Source organism: Telmatherina bonti (assembly GCF_933228915.1).
Source record: "Telmatherina bonti genome assembly, chromosome: 14".
Taxonomy (NCBI): Eukaryota; Metazoa; Chordata; class Actinopteri; order Atheriniformes; family Telmatherinidae; genus Telmatherina; species Telmatherina bonti.
Genome location: NC_136612.1, coordinates 8,924,552 through 8,942,008, shown reverse-complemented (window position 1 = coordinate 8,942,008; position 17,457 = coordinate 8,924,552). Strand labels below are relative to the sequence as shown.

At 47.5% G+C, this 17,457-nt stretch overlaps 1 protein-coding gene across 2 annotated transcripts in view; it reads left to right on the top strand.

Annotated features, from left to right (window-relative positions):
* Nucleotides 1-17,457, top strand: part of hdac5 (histone deacetylase 5) — a gene marked incomplete at its 5' end in the record, with an annotated part of 79,481 nt that overhangs the window by 41,696 nt on the left and 20,328 nt on the right. For both annotated transcript variants that reach the window (XM_079252590.1, XM_079252589.1), the window contains 13 exons: nt 69-152; nt 2,332-2,567; nt 2,647-2,791; nt 2,868-2,973; nt 4,362-4,495; nt 10,715-10,846; nt 10,940-11,049; nt 13,665-13,781; nt 14,063-14,174; nt 14,267-14,377; nt 14,578-14,771; nt 14,854-14,966; nt 15,102-15,297. In XM_079252590.1, coding sequence (XP_079108716.1) covers nt 69-152; nt 2,332-2,567; nt 2,647-2,791; nt 2,868-2,973; nt 4,362-4,495; nt 10,715-10,846; nt 10,940-11,049; nt 13,665-13,781; nt 14,063-14,174; nt 14,267-14,377; nt 14,578-14,771; nt 14,854-14,966; nt 15,102-15,297 — 1,790 coding nt within the window. The remainder of the gene's footprint in view (nt 1-68; nt 153-2,331; nt 2,568-2,646; nt 2,792-2,867; nt 2,974-4,361; nt 4,496-10,714; nt 10,847-10,939; nt 11,050-13,664; nt 13,782-14,062; nt 14,175-14,266; nt 14,378-14,577; nt 14,772-14,853; nt 14,967-15,101; nt 15,298-17,457) is intronic.

The following is a 17,457-nucleotide window of genomic DNA, read 5'->3' as shown; positions in this document are numbered from 1 at the left end:
AGCTACAGTGTCCCTAGCAACCCTTTCCAGATCAGTCAATCACTCATTTTTCTTTCTGCCCCCTGCAGTGGAGGTGAAGAGCAGCCTCCCGTCAGGCATGCAGAGCCCCGTAGGAACGGCGAGCGAGCAGAGAGGAGGTGCTGCAGAAGGCGGTGAGTACAGAAGCGTGGCTCAACCCTCAGTTTTGTTTCTGCATGTCCGTTCTGCATGCAGCTGTGCAACAAACCGCTCCGCTGGCGGGAACGCATGTCAACAATAAGCAGCGGCTCCTGACCTGGTTTTACTGCTTTACATGCAGATGAAAGCTGATCTGTTCCCATCCTGATGGCTGATTCTTGATCTCTGCTACTGATCGTTTGTCCACACAGAGGTTGTGGAGTGTGTGCACACGTAACACCATAATACCAATGAAGCCGGGACGTTGTGCAGGAAACAGAATGTGGACTCATCTCAACATACAGATCATAAACTACATGTCAGATGATTGAACTGGAACATTTTATAATAAAATATGAATCTGATGCAGAAACGTGTCTGTAAAACGTTGGAACAGGAGCAACAAAAGGCTGGAAAGTAGAGCTGTGACGATGCGCTTTCGTCCCAGTTCGATTCCATTCCAATTTTTCGGGTGCCGATTCGATTTAAATTGCAATTCTCACAATTTCGTCAATATTTTAGATTTAAAATGAAAAAAAATGCACAAAACTTTTTATTTTTCTCATCATTTGATTTTTTATTTCTGTTAGGATAAAACAACCCAGTAACCAGACCATCATTCTGCTACTATAACGCCCAAGAAGACAAGTTAAAAGATCAATAAAAACAATAAAAACAGATTATTTTCATTTGCTTGAATTTTTTTTTTTTTTAACAAAAAATAGATTTTAAAATTGTGAAGCAAAAAAAAATCCAGATTTTTCGATTTTCCCAGCCCTACTGGAAAGTAACTGGTACAAATCAGAAAGAGCTGGAGGAGAATTTGACAACTTAATGAGGTTATTTGGCAGCAGGTCAGTGACGTGACTGGATATGAACAGGAGCATTTCAGAGAGGCAGAGTCTCTCAGATGGAAAGATGGACAGAAATTTACCAGTATGACACAAACTGGATCTAAATATTCAGGATCAGTTTGAGAAAAATGGTCCTGAATGTAAAATGTGACAACATAAATATATCACCATCGGTAGTGTACAATATCATCTAAAGTATCAGAGAATCAGGAGGAATCTCGGTGTGCCGGGGACAGAACCGGAAGTTAAAACTGATCCTGGTGATCTCCTGCATTAAAATCAGACATGATTCTCTACTGGAAACCAGTGCATGGACTCAGGAAGATTCCAGAAACCAGCCTGAAATCCAGACATGCAGGTTAAAGCTCCATCATGTGTGAAGAGGATCCAGAAACACGCCGTCTTCTCTGGACCAAAGCTCATTTAAAATGTTCTGAGTGGAAACCTGGATGAAGATGTGGAATAGTTTGTGGACAGCATGGACGGCGTGTCCTGCAGACTAAAGAGGAGAGGGAGCATCCAGCTTGTTATCAGCCTGCATCTCTGATAGGATGGGGTTGCATTAGAGCCGATGGCGTGGGCAGCTTCCACATCTGGGAAGCTCCATCAATGCTGAAACATCTGCTCCCATCCAGACAACGTCTCTTTCAGGGAAGACCTTCCACCATGCTGGACCACATCCTGATGGTGGAACAGGAGAACCGGTCCAGCAGGACCATGCTGGACCACATCCTGATGGTGGAACAGGAGAACCGGTCCAGCAGGACCATGCTGGACCACATCCTGATGGTGGAACAGGAGAACCGGTCCAGCAGGACTACGTTTAACCACATCCTGATGGTGGAACAGGAGAACCAGTCTGCTGCAGTCCAGATGTTTTAGCCAGTACAAACATCTGGAGCATCATGGAGGCAGAAAACCAGCAACAAGGTCCAGGACTGGAGAGGAACGTTGTTTCATTCTGGTCTCATGCAGGATTCCAGCTGCTCAGATGTTTTCAGAGAGATGCTAACGATGCTAAACATCGTCCTGGAACTACTTTTTATAGGCGTGTCGCCGCGTCAGATTCCAGATATGCTCATTTTTCCATTATTTAACGGTAAATTTCACAATTTTAACATTTTACATGTTCTATTTTATCGGTTTAAGGTTGGAAATGTCTTGATTTGTGTGTGTAAATGCTAATCTGCTGCCGTATGGATGGACGTGTGTCGCCACTAGCCTTTGTTTTACTGTGATTAGAAAATAACTGGTTTATATAAGAAGCTTCAACTTGGTCCAGGTTTAGAGATGTGACCCTTGTAACTGGTTTTATTTCCAGGTGGGGGTCCTGGAGAAGGCCCAGGAGGAGGAGGAGGCCCGGTGGACCTGAGAACGGAGCCGAGGGCCGGTAACTCGGCGGTGGATACGGCGCTGAGGGAGCAGCAGCTGCAGCAGGAACTGGTTCTTCTCAAGCAGCAGCAGGAGCTCCAGAAACAGCTGCTGTTCGCCGAGTTTCAGAAAAAACACGAAGTGCTGACGAGACAACACGAGGTCCAGCTGCAGGAACATTTAAAGGTGAGTTTCCTCCCAGTCACGTCGGTTTAACGGGGACCGCGCAAACGTGCGGTAAACTGAGGCTGAACGTGTGTTTAAGCAACAACAGGAGCTGCTGGCGGCGAAACGGCAGCAGGAGCTGGAGCAGAAGAGGAAACTGGAGCAGCAAAGACACGAAGAACAGGAGAAACAGAGGCTGGAGCAACAGCTGCTGCTGCTGAGGAACAAGGAGAAAGGCAAAGAGAGTAAGTGACTGTAATCCGTAGACCGCCAACACGCTGGCGGCGAAGCGTCCTGATGCTCACGTTCATGTCTTTGAAGGCGCCATCGCCAGCACGGAGGTCAAACTGAAGCTGCAGGAGTTCCTCCTCAGCAAGAAAGAGCCGGGTCCAGGCGGACTGAACCATTCCTTCTCCCCCAAGTGCTGGTAAGGGTCACACTGCAAACTGGTCTGATGTTTCCCTGCTCCAACACACCTGAATCACATCGAATGGATCAAACGGAGAAACAGATGTTCTACGTTTTTAAATAAAACGTTTATCTGCTCACATCAAACATCAAGTAAAAGTGACTTTGCTGTTTCCACGTAGTAAACAAACTACCAGCGTCATGAAATAAAGAAGTTAAAAAAACAAACAGGACAGAAAACGTCTCTGCTGATACTTCTCTTATTTTACTCTTCAATCAATATCTATCACATGATCAATTCTCAAGTCTGCGTAGAACATGAGACTCTTCAGGTTTTAGAATACAGGCGGTTCTTGACATATGTCGTTTTGACTTTATGACGTTCATTAAATAAATGTAAATAAAAAAAAATAGAACAAGTATAAGCTCCATATAAGCTCTAACAATGTGTGACACGGAGACGACGCCTCAGTGCGTGTATATTTATTTTATTTAAATTGAAAAGTCCATTTTAACCTCATGTACTGTTTTTCCATTAATATGATATATAATATGTGTATTTAGATGGTTATTTAGTAATTTAGGGGGTATTTCAGGGTATTTAAGGGTAATAATTCAGATTTTGCGGCGTAGGAACGGAACTTGTTTGTAAACCAAGGACCGCCTGTAATCCATGTTGGTTCTCGATAATCAGCTGTGTTTACCAACCTGTGTAAACACAGCTGACTGCATCTGGCTTTATTAGTCACATATAAATTCAAGTGTGACTAATAAATGAAACACAGACTGGTTCAACTGGACTTTAACTGGTATTTATTGGTTTTTCTACTGTCATTGAATCTGTAGCAGCTTTCTAAACCAAGCGGCAACCTCCCGACAGTTAGAAGTGAAGCCGATGCAGAAGTAAACATGTTCACAGCCTGGTACTAAAATCCATTTTAGGTTTAATAGGTCAGGTTTTCCTTCAGGACAACTGTGGGGGGAGTGAATTTTTTTCTAACTCGCCTATTTAAAAGTAATTTAATCTCGAAGTTCAGCATATTTAGGGGCGTGTCCTTTTGATTGACAGGTACCCGATCTCCCGCTTCAAGTCAGAAGAACGTAGAATGGTTTTAAACCGGTTAACAACGTGACTTAGCTTTAGCCCGCTTACCTCCGTTAGCTGGTCATCAATCATCCACCATGACGCTCACCGCCCCCCTCTCAGCTCCACCTCTTTGCCCATATTTGTATTTTCCGGGCGAGACGACATACAAGCCTCTGCCAAGATGGTGATGGTAGGAACCGCCCACCGAGCTTCAATTCAGCTCTTCAGAAGCCTACGGGTGACGTCACGGAGGCTCCGCCCATCTTTTTATATACAGTGTATGTTCTAAACCCTTCCTGTCTGTGTTTGTGTGTCTGCAGGGGAGGCCAGCACACCTCCTTGGAGCAGAGCTCCCCCCCACAGAGCAACACTCCCGGAACTCCTCCCTCCTATAAACTCCCCCCGCTGCTGGGGAACTACGAGGGTAAAGACGACTTCCCCCTCCGAAAAACGGGTAAGAAATACGACACATCACAGATCCTCAAAGTTCGTTACATTTTTTACAAGAAGCGAGAAACTAGTTTCGTTCTCGAGACTCCAAGAAGAAAATGACGTCATTTTGTTCTCGCGAACATGTTCTCAGTTCTCGGATGTGTTTGTTCTCGACACATCAGGCTGGCAGAAGCTTTTCCTTGTGGCGCTCTGAGAAGTATCGTGTGATTGGTTGGAGGTTTGAGGTGGGCGTGGTTAACATGTTAAAGCAGGAAGCGGGAAGCTGCCGCTTTCAGCATTTTTGCTGTTGATAAAACGTCTGATCGAGCCGGTGGGAAAATACGAACATATTTACAACATGTGGCATTAAAACACACGGACGCAGCACGACCCGTCCTGCCGCCGCCGAAGTTTCTCGTTACGTATGAAACAACCGGGTTCATTGCAGACATCGCCGCCCGCAGTGACCCCTCCCCCGCTGCTTGTAGAGCATAAATGGACCTGAGGAAAACGAACTTTTTTCTTGTTCTTGCGACCTCCAGAGTAGAACCAAGTTCTCGTGGCGGATGGAACAAGCTTTAGGTCTCTGTGGATTGACGGCACAGATCAAATCGGACCGGTCTGCGGGAGTTTCTGGATGCCTCAGACTCTGGTCGAGTTCAGTTTTTGAGTCCATGGTGATGGCTTAGGGTTAAAAGACGAAGTTTAAAATACCCTTTTGGACCTTAAACATGCACAGTCTCCTTCTCACATTCACAGTAATGAAATCCAGATCTGGAAAGGCTGGTTTTGGTTGGCTTCCTTTAGACTTCTAGTCTGGTGATCCAGTCTCTGGGTTGGTGAACATGTTGCCATTATTTGTTATTAGTTTGTTAACAGAGACGTTTTTCTCCAATCCCACACCGGATACAAAGGATCAAGCTGGAAGGCTTGCTAGTCTGGACCCCTGAGCTCGCTGCCTTGTTGTTCACCACAAACACAAAGAAACAGATGTGACACCCTGCATTCAACATCGCCTCCCATTGGATAATTCCTGCTGTTTCAGCTGCAACAAGTTATTTAATTCCTGATGCAACAAGCAGCTTCTCAACATCCTGACGTTGTGGAAAAGATTCTGTCGGTTTTAGACGGGTTGGATCATCAACATCAAGCAGAGGAAACGTGTAAGGAGGTGCAGAAACAAACTCAAGCTGGGTTTACACTGGAGGGATGGTGGGGAACCATCATCTTCCACGGAGAAAATAGATTATGATGATTGAAATTCATCCATCCATTTTTTTAACCACTTAGTCCAATAAAAGGTCACTGGGAAGCTGGAGTCTATCCCAGCAATCACTGGGCAAGAGGCAGGTACACACTGGGAGGGTCACCAGTACATCACTGGGCCAACACAGAGACAAACAACCATTCACACACATTCCTAGGGGTGGTTTTAGATAAACCAGTTAACCTCACATCTTTGGACGGTGGGAGGAAACTGGAGTGTGTTCGGAGAAATTACATAGAAGAAAAACAGCAGTAGAACATTTTCACATGGACCACGTGACTGACCAGCACTAACCAGGGAGGAGAACTGGGATAAAGCTTCAGTTCGCTGGAGAGCATAAAGACGGGACTCTGGAGCTGGAAGGAGGTCATGTGGTCCAGACTGACTCGTTCCAGAGCGATGGAACATCAGTGTGGGGTGTGATGCTGCCACCATGGCTGCTGTACGATCCCTGCAGGGTTCCGGTCTGGGTTCCGGTCTGGGTTCAGGTCTGGGTTCCTGTCTGGGTTCAGATCTGGGTTCAGGTCTGGGTTCCTGTCTGGGTTCCTGTCTGGGTTCATGTCTGGGTTCAGGTCTGGGTTCAGGTGTAGGTTCAGGTCTGGGTTCTTGTCTGGGTTCCGGTCTGGGTTCAGGTCTGGGTTCTTGTCTGGGTTCCAGTCTGGGTTCATGTCTGGGTTCCGGTCTGGGTTCAGATCTGGGTTCAGGTGTAGGTTCCGGTCTGGGTTCAGGTGTAGGTTCCGGTCTGGGTTCAGGTGTAGGTTCAGGTCTGGGTTCTTGTCTGGGTTCTTGTCTGGGTTCTTGTCTGGGTTCCGGTCTGGGTTCAGGTCTGGGTTCCGGTCTGGGTTCAGGTGTAGGTTCCGGTCTGGGTTCAGGTGTAGGTTCAGGTCTGGGTTCAGGTCTGGGTTCCGGTCTGGGTTCTTGTCTGGGTTCCGGTCTGGGTTCAGGTGTAGGTTCCGGTCTGGGTTCAGGTGTAGGTTCCGGTCTGGGTTCTTGTCTGGGTTCCGGTCTGGGTTCAGGTCTGGGTTCAGGTCTGGGTTCTTGTCTGGGTTCCGGTCTGGGTTCAGGTCTGGGTTCAGGTCTGGGTTCTTGTCTGGGTTCAGGTCTGGGTTCTTGTCTGGGTTCCGGTCTGGGTTCATGTCTGGGTTCCGGTCTGGGTTCAGATCTGGGTTCAGGTGTAGGTTCCGGTCTGGGTTCAGGTGTAGGTTCCGGTCTGGGTTCAGGTGTAGGTTCCGGTCTGGGTTCATGTCTGGGTTCCGGTCTGGGTTCAGATCTGGGTTCAGGTCTGGGTTCCGGTCTGGGTTCAGGTGTAGGTTCCGGTCTGGGTTCAGGTGTAGGTTCCGGTCTGGGTTCAGGTCTGGGTTCTTGTCTGGGTTCCGGTCTGGGTTCCGGTCTGGGTTCAGGTGTAGGTTCCGGTCTGGGTTCAGGTGTAGGTTCCGGTCTGGGTTCAGGTGTAGGTTCCGGTCTGGGTTCAGGTGTAGGTTCCGGTCTGGGTTCAGGTCTGGGTTCCGGTCTGGGTTCAGGTGTAGGTTCCGGTCTGGGTTCAGGTGTAGGTTCAGGTCTGGGTTCAGGTCTGGGTTCCGGTCTGGGTTCTTGTCTGGGTTCCGGTCTGGGTTCAGGTGTAGGTTCCGGTCTGGGTTCAGGTGTAGGTTCCGGTCTGGGTTCTTGTCTGGGTTCTTGTCTGGGTTCCGGTCTGGGTTCAGGTCTGGGTTCTTGTCTGGGTTCCGGTCTGGGTTCAGGTCTGGGTTCAGGTCTGGGTTCTTGTCTGGGTTCCGGTCTGGGTTCTTGTCTGGGTTCAGGTCTGGGTTCAGGTCTGGGTTCAGGTCTGGGTTCTTGCCTGGGTTCCGGTCTGGGTTCAGGTCTGGGTTCTTGTCTGGGTTCCGGTCTGGGTTCAGGTCTGGGTTCTTGTCTGGGTTCCGGTCTGGGTTCTTGTCTGGGTTCCGGTCTGGGTTCCGGTCTGGGTTCAGGTCTGGGTTCAGGTCTGGGTTCTTGTCTGGGTTCCGGTCTGGGTTCAGGTCTGGGTTCAGGTCTGGGTTCTTGTCTGGGTTCTTGTCTGGGTTCCGGTCTGGGTTCAGGTCTGGGTTCCGGTCTGGGTTCAGGTCTGGGTTCTTGTCTGGGTTCCGGTCTGGGTTCAGGTCTGGGTTCATGATGCCACAACCTGAATATCCTGAATGAACGGGGTTTCCATCTTCCTCCAGGATTCAGGGGCTCAGATTGTAAAAGTGGTTCAGGGAACAGGAGTCCAGACCTGAACCTCATGGAGGTCTTTGGGATGGTCTGGAGGTCCATCATCAACACTGGACGATGAATGCAACCCTGGAAAATGCGAATGCTGCCATGATCAAAACTAAAGGTGCTTCAGTGGGAAGTGGACAAGTTTTTATTTTTTTATGGGGAATAGAAACGGGATTCTCCAACCATTGCAGAGGTAAAGAGCCAAACATCTCCAGGACTGCATGACATGTAAACTCTGAGCCGATCCCCAAGTCTTTTCCATGGATCGAGGATCTGAGACGCTGTTTCGGCTCTCCGCTGTTCCAGACAAAGACAACCAGGTGGTTTTCCACCGTGTTGAACGTGTTAAAACGTGGAAGCAGGTAGACGTCTGTTCTGTCTGGCTTTGTGCCTCCAAAGGCTGAAAATTGTATTTGTGAACCTCTTTTCCACACATAACTTCAGCATTTTAATAGTTTCTTCAGCCACAATTCAAGCAAATGAACCCGACTCTCCTAAAATACACCAGGTATTAAAACAAAGACTTTCCAGAGCTGCGAGGCTGATCTGGTTCAGAGGTTTTACACATTTCTTTCCAAACAGGATGTATGTGGCGGCTTGATGAGTCACTGTGACTCATCAGGGAAGAGGTAGCCCAAACCTGGAGATAACGCACAGTGTGGGGGGAGGAGAGGAAGACAGAGGGCTCTGTTATGTCTTCACTGTCTCTACATCCTCATCATTCTAGAGCTGGATGTTTTATTTGCTCCATATGAGGCTAAAAACTGTTTCCCCTCGTTGTTTGCTGTTCAGTGCAGCCGACATGAAAATAAAAGTGAAATCTAAATGATCTGGGATGAGACCAGAGTCCAGAGCAGTTTCCTCTCATCGCACTTCATTTCTGCTGTTGAGCTGGAAACGATGAAAGTGTCTGAAACGATGCAGACTTCTGGCTCTGTCATCTGCTAGTCGTAAGGAGTCGGCGAAGCAATGACACCCCAAGCTGTCCTGGATCCAGATCCTGTTCACACAGCTGGGACCAGTAAAAGCTGCAGGGTTTTCCTTCCTCTTCACCTTGAAGCTGACAAACGCCAGCTTCAGATATGAACCTCTCATCAACAGGAGCCTTTGTGCAGGAAAATACATGCAGTACAGACGGCTTTAGCAGGAATGCTAACGTGTAACCTAGCAACACGACGGGGAGGAACTCCTCTAAAGGACTCTACCAAGCGTCGGCAACCAAACCAAACACGGTTCAAAGCCCAAGCAGAAAACACAAGAACATCACCGTCCACTTTAGAGCTTCTCATCATTTTTCCACTTCAAGCAAACCAGCAGCCGGAATCATGAATCACGTCTCATGTTGCTGTTTTTATTCCAACAAATTTGGTTCCAAAAGGACTCTACTAATGTGTCTTCAATAACTCTGAATCATGAAGGTCCTGCTTGTTTCCATGGAGATGAACGTCCTGCTAGTTTCTATGGAGGCGAAGGTGCTGCTAGTTTCCATGGAGATGAAGGCCCTGCTAGTTTCTATGGAGATGAAAGTCCTGGTAGTTTCTATGGAGGCGAAGGTGCTGCTCGTTTCTATGGAGGCGAAGGTGCTGCTAGTTTCCATGGAGATGAAGGCCCTGCTAGTTTCTATGGAGATGAACGTCCTGCTAGTTTCTATGGAGGCGAAGGTGCTGCTAGTTTCCATGGAGATGAAGGCCCTGCTAGTTTCTATGGAGATGAAGGTCCTGGTAGTTTCTATGGAGGCGAAGGTGCTGCTCGTTTCTATGGAGATGAAGGCCCTGCTAGCTTCTATGGAGATGAAGGCCCTGCTAGTTTCTATGGAGATGAAGGTCCTGGTAGTTTCCATGGAGATGAAGGTCCTGGTAGTTTCCATGGAGACGAATGAGGTTTTAAATCATAAACTATCTTGGGCTTCACGTCTTTCTGGATGCTCGTGGTGTTTCTGAGGTGATTTTGGGGTCTATCGCTGCCGGCCGATGGCTTCCTGAGATATTTACCTGTGGAACAACTTGATTGAAACACCTGCTGAAGTTCACCTTTTTTTTTAGCTTCCACTTTTCCACAGTTGCTCATCAGACATTACTCCCAGAGGAACTGAGCTGTTATCTTCTGGTTTGGACTGGAAGTTTGTGGTTTTCTTTCAGGAGGAGAAAACATTGACTAATTTACTCTGACACAGTAACAGATCTAACATGTCGCGGCTTTCTGTAGAGTTTGAGATTAAACACACAACTCTGGTAAATGTGAAGGTTTACTTCAGGTTTTGTAGGGCTGATGATATGTTTTTGTCCCGATTCAATTAGATTACGATATTTGAGGGCCGATTCGATGTAAATTGGGATTATCATGATTCCTCGATATTGCTGAATTTTGTAGACTAAAAACAAACAACAATGTAGAACATTTTTTTTGCTAGTTATTTCTCTTTATCTAAATTAGGAAAAAGCAACACAGTAGCCAGACCACTAAGATATGTGGTCAAGAAGACATGTAAGAAGATCAATAAAAAATTAACAATTTTTATTCATTTGAAAAAAAAACTAGATTTTTTTTAACAAAAAATTTGATTCTAAAATTGTGAAGCAAAAAATCCCGATATTTGATTTTTCGATTAATTTTCCCACCCCTAATGTTTTTTGTTTATGTCGTTTCAAACTGGAGTCAGAAAACGGAGGTCTTATCGGACGGAAGCTCATTCGGCAGTTTGAGTAATCTACGATCTCTCTGCTCTGTTTCCAACCCGTCCAGTCTCCGAACCGAACCTGAAGGTCCGCTCGCGGTTGAAGCAGAAGGTGGCGGAGAGGCGCAGCTCTCCTCTGCTGCGCAGGAAGGACGGGACCGTCATCAGCACCTTCAAGAAGAGGGCCATCGAGATATCCGGTGAGACGAGCTGCTTCTTCTTCACATTCATGTCTGAACCGCTCAGCGTTCGCCTTTCTAACCTGGACGACTTCCGGTGTGTTTCTGCTGCAGTTTCCTCTCTATGTAACAGCGCTCCGGGTTCAGGTCCCAGCAGTCCCAACAGTTCCAACTCTGCTATCGCCAACGGCAACACCGGATCAGTCCCCAACATTCAGACTGAGGTACACATGCACCAGTAGCAACATGTCAGCCACTGGTTTGCTGTCTGAACACACAGCTCGACGACGCCCCCTGTTGTTCAGTCAGAGCAGTGAAATGGACCTGATTATGACTCTCCAGAGTTTTAATCAGGATCTTCTGTAAGATCCGAACCAAACTGGGGAATGATGTTCTACATCACCTCCAGCTCTACGGATCCCCAGTAAGGCTTCACATCAGGTCTTATTAAACACTCACAGGGTTTGTTCTAATCATGATCAGAAACCTGGTTTAGTTTTTAAAAATTTTGTTCATTAAATCCAAACAAGATCAGACATGTCTTTCATCATGTTTGGAGTAAAAACGGATCAACAGGAAGTAAAGTCTGTCTGTGTTCGCGTTTCATTCGCTCATGTAAGTCCATGATGGAGACAAGCAGCTTGTTTTCCATTTTTCTTCCAGTAAACCAAAACAAACAACTAAAATCAGGCTGTTTCTGCACTTTGGGTTTAAACTTAACTCACTGGCTGCCAGCCGTTGCCGTAGCAACGGGCCTCACGCTGCCGGCGTAGGTACCAGATCTGCTTCCCGATGATGTCAGAGTATGGGATTGGCTGGACGTTGGCGACTCTAGTGGGGTTGTTCCAGGCAACTTTCAGACGTAGATTTTCACCGAAGTAGGATTGTAGGGTAAACGGACGTTTATTTTGTTTTTTTTAAACGTTTTTTTAAATGTTTTTTGCCAAACAAAACGATGCAATTTACACACCTGGGCCTTGGCTTCAGTACAAAGATACAAAACTGCAAATTTACATAAATCACCGTACAAGGATGACTGAACAGAAGGAAAACAAAGAAAATCTCAATAGGTTCCCATCGTTTCCCAAAACTCTGAGTTTTTAGTTGTAATTGTTCCATTTTGGTAAACATGCCTAATTTTCTATATCCAGTGATCAGTAATTGGTGGATCAGGTTTCATCCAATTAACCGTAATCATTTTCTTTACTGTCATTTATAGTATATGTAGTCGAAAACATTGATCATGAGGCAGACGGTCAGGGAACACATCTAGCAGAAAGATTACAGGGTTTAAAGGAATATTTACTGTCAGTATTTTCTCCAACATGTCTGACAGTTTTCCACCAGTGTTGTATCCGAGGGCTTTCCCAGTAAATGTGTGTGTGGTGTCCCACTGGTCCACGATTCCTCCAGCTGTTTCCAGCAGCAGCGCTTTTTAAGTGGTGTTGGAAAAAATCTCATTTTGACCTTCAAGTAAATCCCCTCCAAAGTTGGCTCCAGATTCCAACTAGCACTGGTACTTTTCCAAGAATCATTCTCCAAAGTCACATTCAGTTCCAGCTCCCATTGGAGTATTATCTGACATATCAAAGAAACTTGTTTTTTCATCGTTCCGGAGTTTTCTTACAGACGATGTTCATAAAGAACAATTTAAATTACACAATTTAAAGTAACAGTGTCACTTAATGTTAGCGTTAGCGACTCCTTTTTAGTTTACAGTTGCAGCATTTATTCCCAATTTAACCAGTTTTATATAAATTCCAAACTAATGTTGTTTTTTCCGGCTGTCTTAGATGTTCAGGCTAACAGGGCGAGCGCCGCTTGGTGGGGTTTAAACTCATTTCCAGTGTTTCGTCTTCAGACTGAGCAGAACTTTATAGATCAGGTGAAAACATGCTTAGTTTACCAAAGGAGATGTAAAATAAAAGCAGAAATATCTATTGATGAGGCTGCACGGTGGGTACTCCGACATACATGTTAGGTTGATTGGTTATTACCCGTAGGAATGGGTGTGAGTGGTTGTTTGTCTCTGTGTGTCCCTGCGATGGACTGGCGAGCTGTCCAGGGGGTACCCCGCCTTTCACCCAAAGCCTGTTGGGATAGGCTCCAGCTTCCCTGCAACCCTTCATCAGACTAAGCGGTTAAGATAACGGATGAATGAATGAATCTATTGATGAGTTAGAGACTAGGAGCATCTTATGGCTCTCATATGGAGCGGTATGGTGCCACGTCCTCGGCAGATCTGGTACCTACACCGTCTGGAGCATCTTCTGATGGTGTTGAACTGGGAATGCCGACATAAAGTCCTGACTTGGTCGGGTGTGCACGTCTTCAGGATGCTGAGTGCGTTTGGAGCGTACTCGGAGAGTCTTTTGGGGATGTTCTGATGTGTGCACACCGGTTAAACCGGCTTTCCAAAGGGCTCCTTCACGATTTATCTTTGGGGTTTTTTTTCAGGTGAATCTTTTGGGTTTTCCTGCATTTCATCCTGTAAAACCCAAAGACTCCGATTTGATTCAGTTTCTGAGACATTTCCATCAATGTTTCTCCAAACTCTGCGGAGCTCAATGTGACACGAGTTCAATGGGATTAAAAGGCTAAAAATACCGAAAAGTAAACAAGTTTCTTTTTCAGGTGTTTTCAAAGGAACAAATAAAGTTTTCAGATCAGAGGAATTTGGTTTTCTTCGGTCCGGCTTGGTGAACGGCGTGTTCTACAGTCGGTTCTTTAACACTCGTACATCTAGAACAGAGGAAGTCACATTAATGTCGCCTCTGAAGGTCCGAGCTTCGCCCAACAAGCCGAACGTTTCCAACTTTCTGCCTCTGTCCGTCTGCAGCTGCGATCTCTTCATCAGACGCTCGGGGCTGACGGGACGCTGAGTCCGCTGAGTCTCTACACCTCCCCCTCCCTGCCTAACATCTCCCTGGGCCTCCCGGCCAACACACACATCACGGTGGGTCTCTGCAACTCTCACATGAACACATTTCCATCAGTCACCAGAAAAAAGCTTTTTTCTCTGTTAAAGACACGTTTATGTGTTTACCACTGCAGCCGCTTCGTCCTGATTAATCACAGGATTTTCTGGGATTAATTCCCAACAGTCAGTCTGACTTTACGTATAAATTCATGACGAAGATTTCTGGATTTATGAGTCCAAAGGGACAAACAGCCGGACAGAAGGCGGACTGGTCAGGGTTGGACGTGTTGAACAACTCCGCGTCTTGTCCCCCACAGCCCCCCCAGAAGCTGTCCACCCAGCAGGAGGCAGAGCGGCAAGCCATCCAATCCCTGCGAGGGGGCGGAGCTCTAACGGGGAAGTTCCTGTCCACGTCCTCCCTACCAGCAGGTAACCTTCACCTGGTAGCCGTCGCTGGAAACATTTACTGGTTTGTGTTGAAATAGATGATTTTCAGTGTGGGGGGGGGGGTCGTTCTGCAGGTGTGGGACACGATGTGGAGACTCCGCCCCCCACCTCCCATTCAGCCCATTCCTCGTTGCTGCAGCATGTCCTCCTGCTGGAGCAGGCCAGGCAGCAGACGGCGATGCTGGGTGGGAACACACTCACTCACACACACACACACACACACACACTCCCCTTGTAAATGTTCATTTTTATTGTAATTCCTAATAATTTCCAGATGTCTGATCATGTCCGTTCTAGTCGTGTCACAGAAGCAAGACGCTGCGTTCAGACGCGATTCTCCCACACCTCATCGTACTCATCCTCACTGTGTGTGTGTGTGTTTAAGTCCCCATGTACAACCAGTCGCCGCTGGTTACCGCGGAGAGGGGCGTGACGGCGGGCATGCGAGCGGTCAACAAGCTGCCTCGCCATCGACCGCTGGCTCGCACCCAGAGCGCCCCCCTGCCCCAGTCCCCCCAGGCCCTGCAGCAGCTGGTGGTCCAGCAGCAACACCAGCACTTCCTGGAGAAACACTACAAGGTGTGGTCGTCCACACACACACACACTCTCACACACACACACACACACTCGTCCATGTATTAACACATCCCTGTGTGTGTAGATGCTGTCAAAAGGTGCAGACCTTCCTCGGCCCCCGCCCACCCACCCAGAGGAGACGGAGGAGGAGCTAACGGAGACCAACGACATGCAGGAGGACGACCGAGGAGTCTACAGGTGGGCCGCCTCCTCCTCCTCTTCTTCCTCCTCTTCCTCCTCCTCCTCCTCTTCTTCCTCCTCCTCCTCCTCATCATCTTCATCACACAACGTTCCTGAAACACCTTCATCGTCCTTTCTCCTCTCCCTCTCCAGACTTCAGAAGGAGGGGTCTGACGACAGCTCACACTCGTCCGAGCGACTCAGCGCGCACGTGAAGGGCGAGGACGAGCACTGGAGCGTGCACGTGAAAGGGGAGAGCACGGAGAGCGAGCTGGATGAGGAGGAGGAGGACGACGACGTCATCCAGCTGAGGGAGAGCGAGGAGGAGGAGCAGGGGGGCTACATGCAGGTTGGTGGGGGGGCCGGGGTCCCGCTAGGCGTTAAACCCGCCGTCCCACACAGGGATGAATCACACACCGCGTCCTGATGTTTTCTGCATCGCCGTGGAGACGTGTGACTCATCCAACAGACCAATCCGACTCGGAGCTCCTCTCGGGGGGGGGGGTCGTTACGTAACGTGTCTAATTTCCTCTGAGTGGAAAGTCAGCGCGTTTAATGTGACTTAATCTGTCTCCTCCCACTTTGCGTGGCGCCGTTGCTCGGCAACCGGGACGAATTACGTTTCTTCCACATCAACCGTCTCCATGTCGCTGTGGGCGTGGGGGGGGGGGGGCAGATCTGATTCCCTAAAACACAAACCAGCTCACGTTTCCCACAATGCAGCTGGACTGAGTGAAAACTCTTTAAACGCAACACAGTCTTTAACTCTCCGCCGCCGTGAGGTTTCCATGGCGCCATCGCCACGCTCATCTCCTCAGACGTTAAAGCAGCAGCAACACGTCGTCTTCCAGCCACGATCTGCTGCTTCTTCTGACCTCATAGCCTCAAGTTTCAACCCATTTGGTTCAATATCTGTATCGGATGTCAGACAGATTCGCCTTTCATCCGTTTTTACAAGTTATGCAGATTTAAGCCAAACGAGACCTCGAAATATTTCCATTAATTCCCATCAATACAGATACTTTTATTCCACGGTCGGTGATAAATCTGGAGACTACTGGCTGCAATATATTTGCACACGTAGAGTTAAATCACTGTAATCTCACTCTGTCACCATAGCAGCCCATTAACTAACTGGTTCAGATCAGCTGGTTTTTACAGGTGAATGAGAGAAACGTGTTGTAGCTTCACAACGGTTGTTTAGCATAAAAACTACACCGAGAAATAGTTCCTATACTGTAATATATCTAGCAAAGAAACATTCGTTATTAAATGTTTACTGTGTTACCATGGTAACAGAGGACTAAACGACGAGGATCCGTGCATTAAATGGTTATAATGCACAGTGCTGTACCCTCCGCGTCGTGCATTATAACCGTCCAGTCCACAGCTCCTCGTCGTTTAATCCTTACCTATAGGATCTAGATTTCTACTCACGTCTTCCAATTCAGACGCAGCGTTACCCACGTCTGCTCTGACAAGTCTGACGGGGAAGGGATGCTAATGTAGCATGTAGCAACATGTAGCATGTAGCTAATGCAGATTTATTTTAGCCTGGAAACAGAAAAGAGGAACTTGTTTTTTAGGTGGAATGAAGAGAAAATAGTGCAGCAGATTCTCACAGCAGCGTTCCAGGTAAACTTCCAGCAGCTGAAGGGATTAGTCCACAGAAACTTTCCTCCAGTTCGTCTTTCTGGCGTCTTTTAGGATCATTCTGGAAAACTCTGCTAGCTACAGTCCTGTAATGCTGCGTAACGGTGTGAGTTGTAGGAAGAAGGAGAAGGAACACGAGGAGATCTCCAGCTCTGACGAGCTCATTTCACATCGCAGCGCTAGCTTCGTTAATGCACGCTAACCTGTGGAGCATTTTTAGCCTTCGCGGCTAGCACCGCATCGCTTGCCTGCAGGCTGAGCTGAAAGTCGTCGCTAAATGGCTGCGTGAACAGCAGCTTCTATGATCAGAAGTTCCCTTTGTCAGAAACGAGACCTCTGAATCGACAGACAACGATCTGAAACGCCGCCGGATTATCGAGCATTCCCAGATTATTCCCACGTCCTGGAACACGTTAAAAACAGCAGTTTTTCCCGCTACATTACAGCTATGTTTGGTCTTATCCAGACTTCGAAGACGTCCTGGTCTCTTGTTTCAGCAGGATTTATTGATCAGATGCTGTGATTCAGGAACGTGTTTTTCACGTCGGTCTGATGAAAGTTCACACAGCAGCAACGATAACCGTAGACTCTGAAACGTCCGCGTTAACAGATCTGCTATCGGCCACATGTTCCACATGTCGCTCTTCTTCTACTGGAGTTTACCGTCGGCGGAAGTAATCTGATTACATTTACCTGGACTCGCCACTCAGATCAGATCTTTCACCGGAAACACGGGAATGTTTCGGTTTTCTGGATAAAAACTGGATGTTCGGGTCTGAAAGACGAAGAAAAACCTCCGACGTCCACTCCAGCCTCAACCCACACACACACACACACACACACACAAATAAACCCA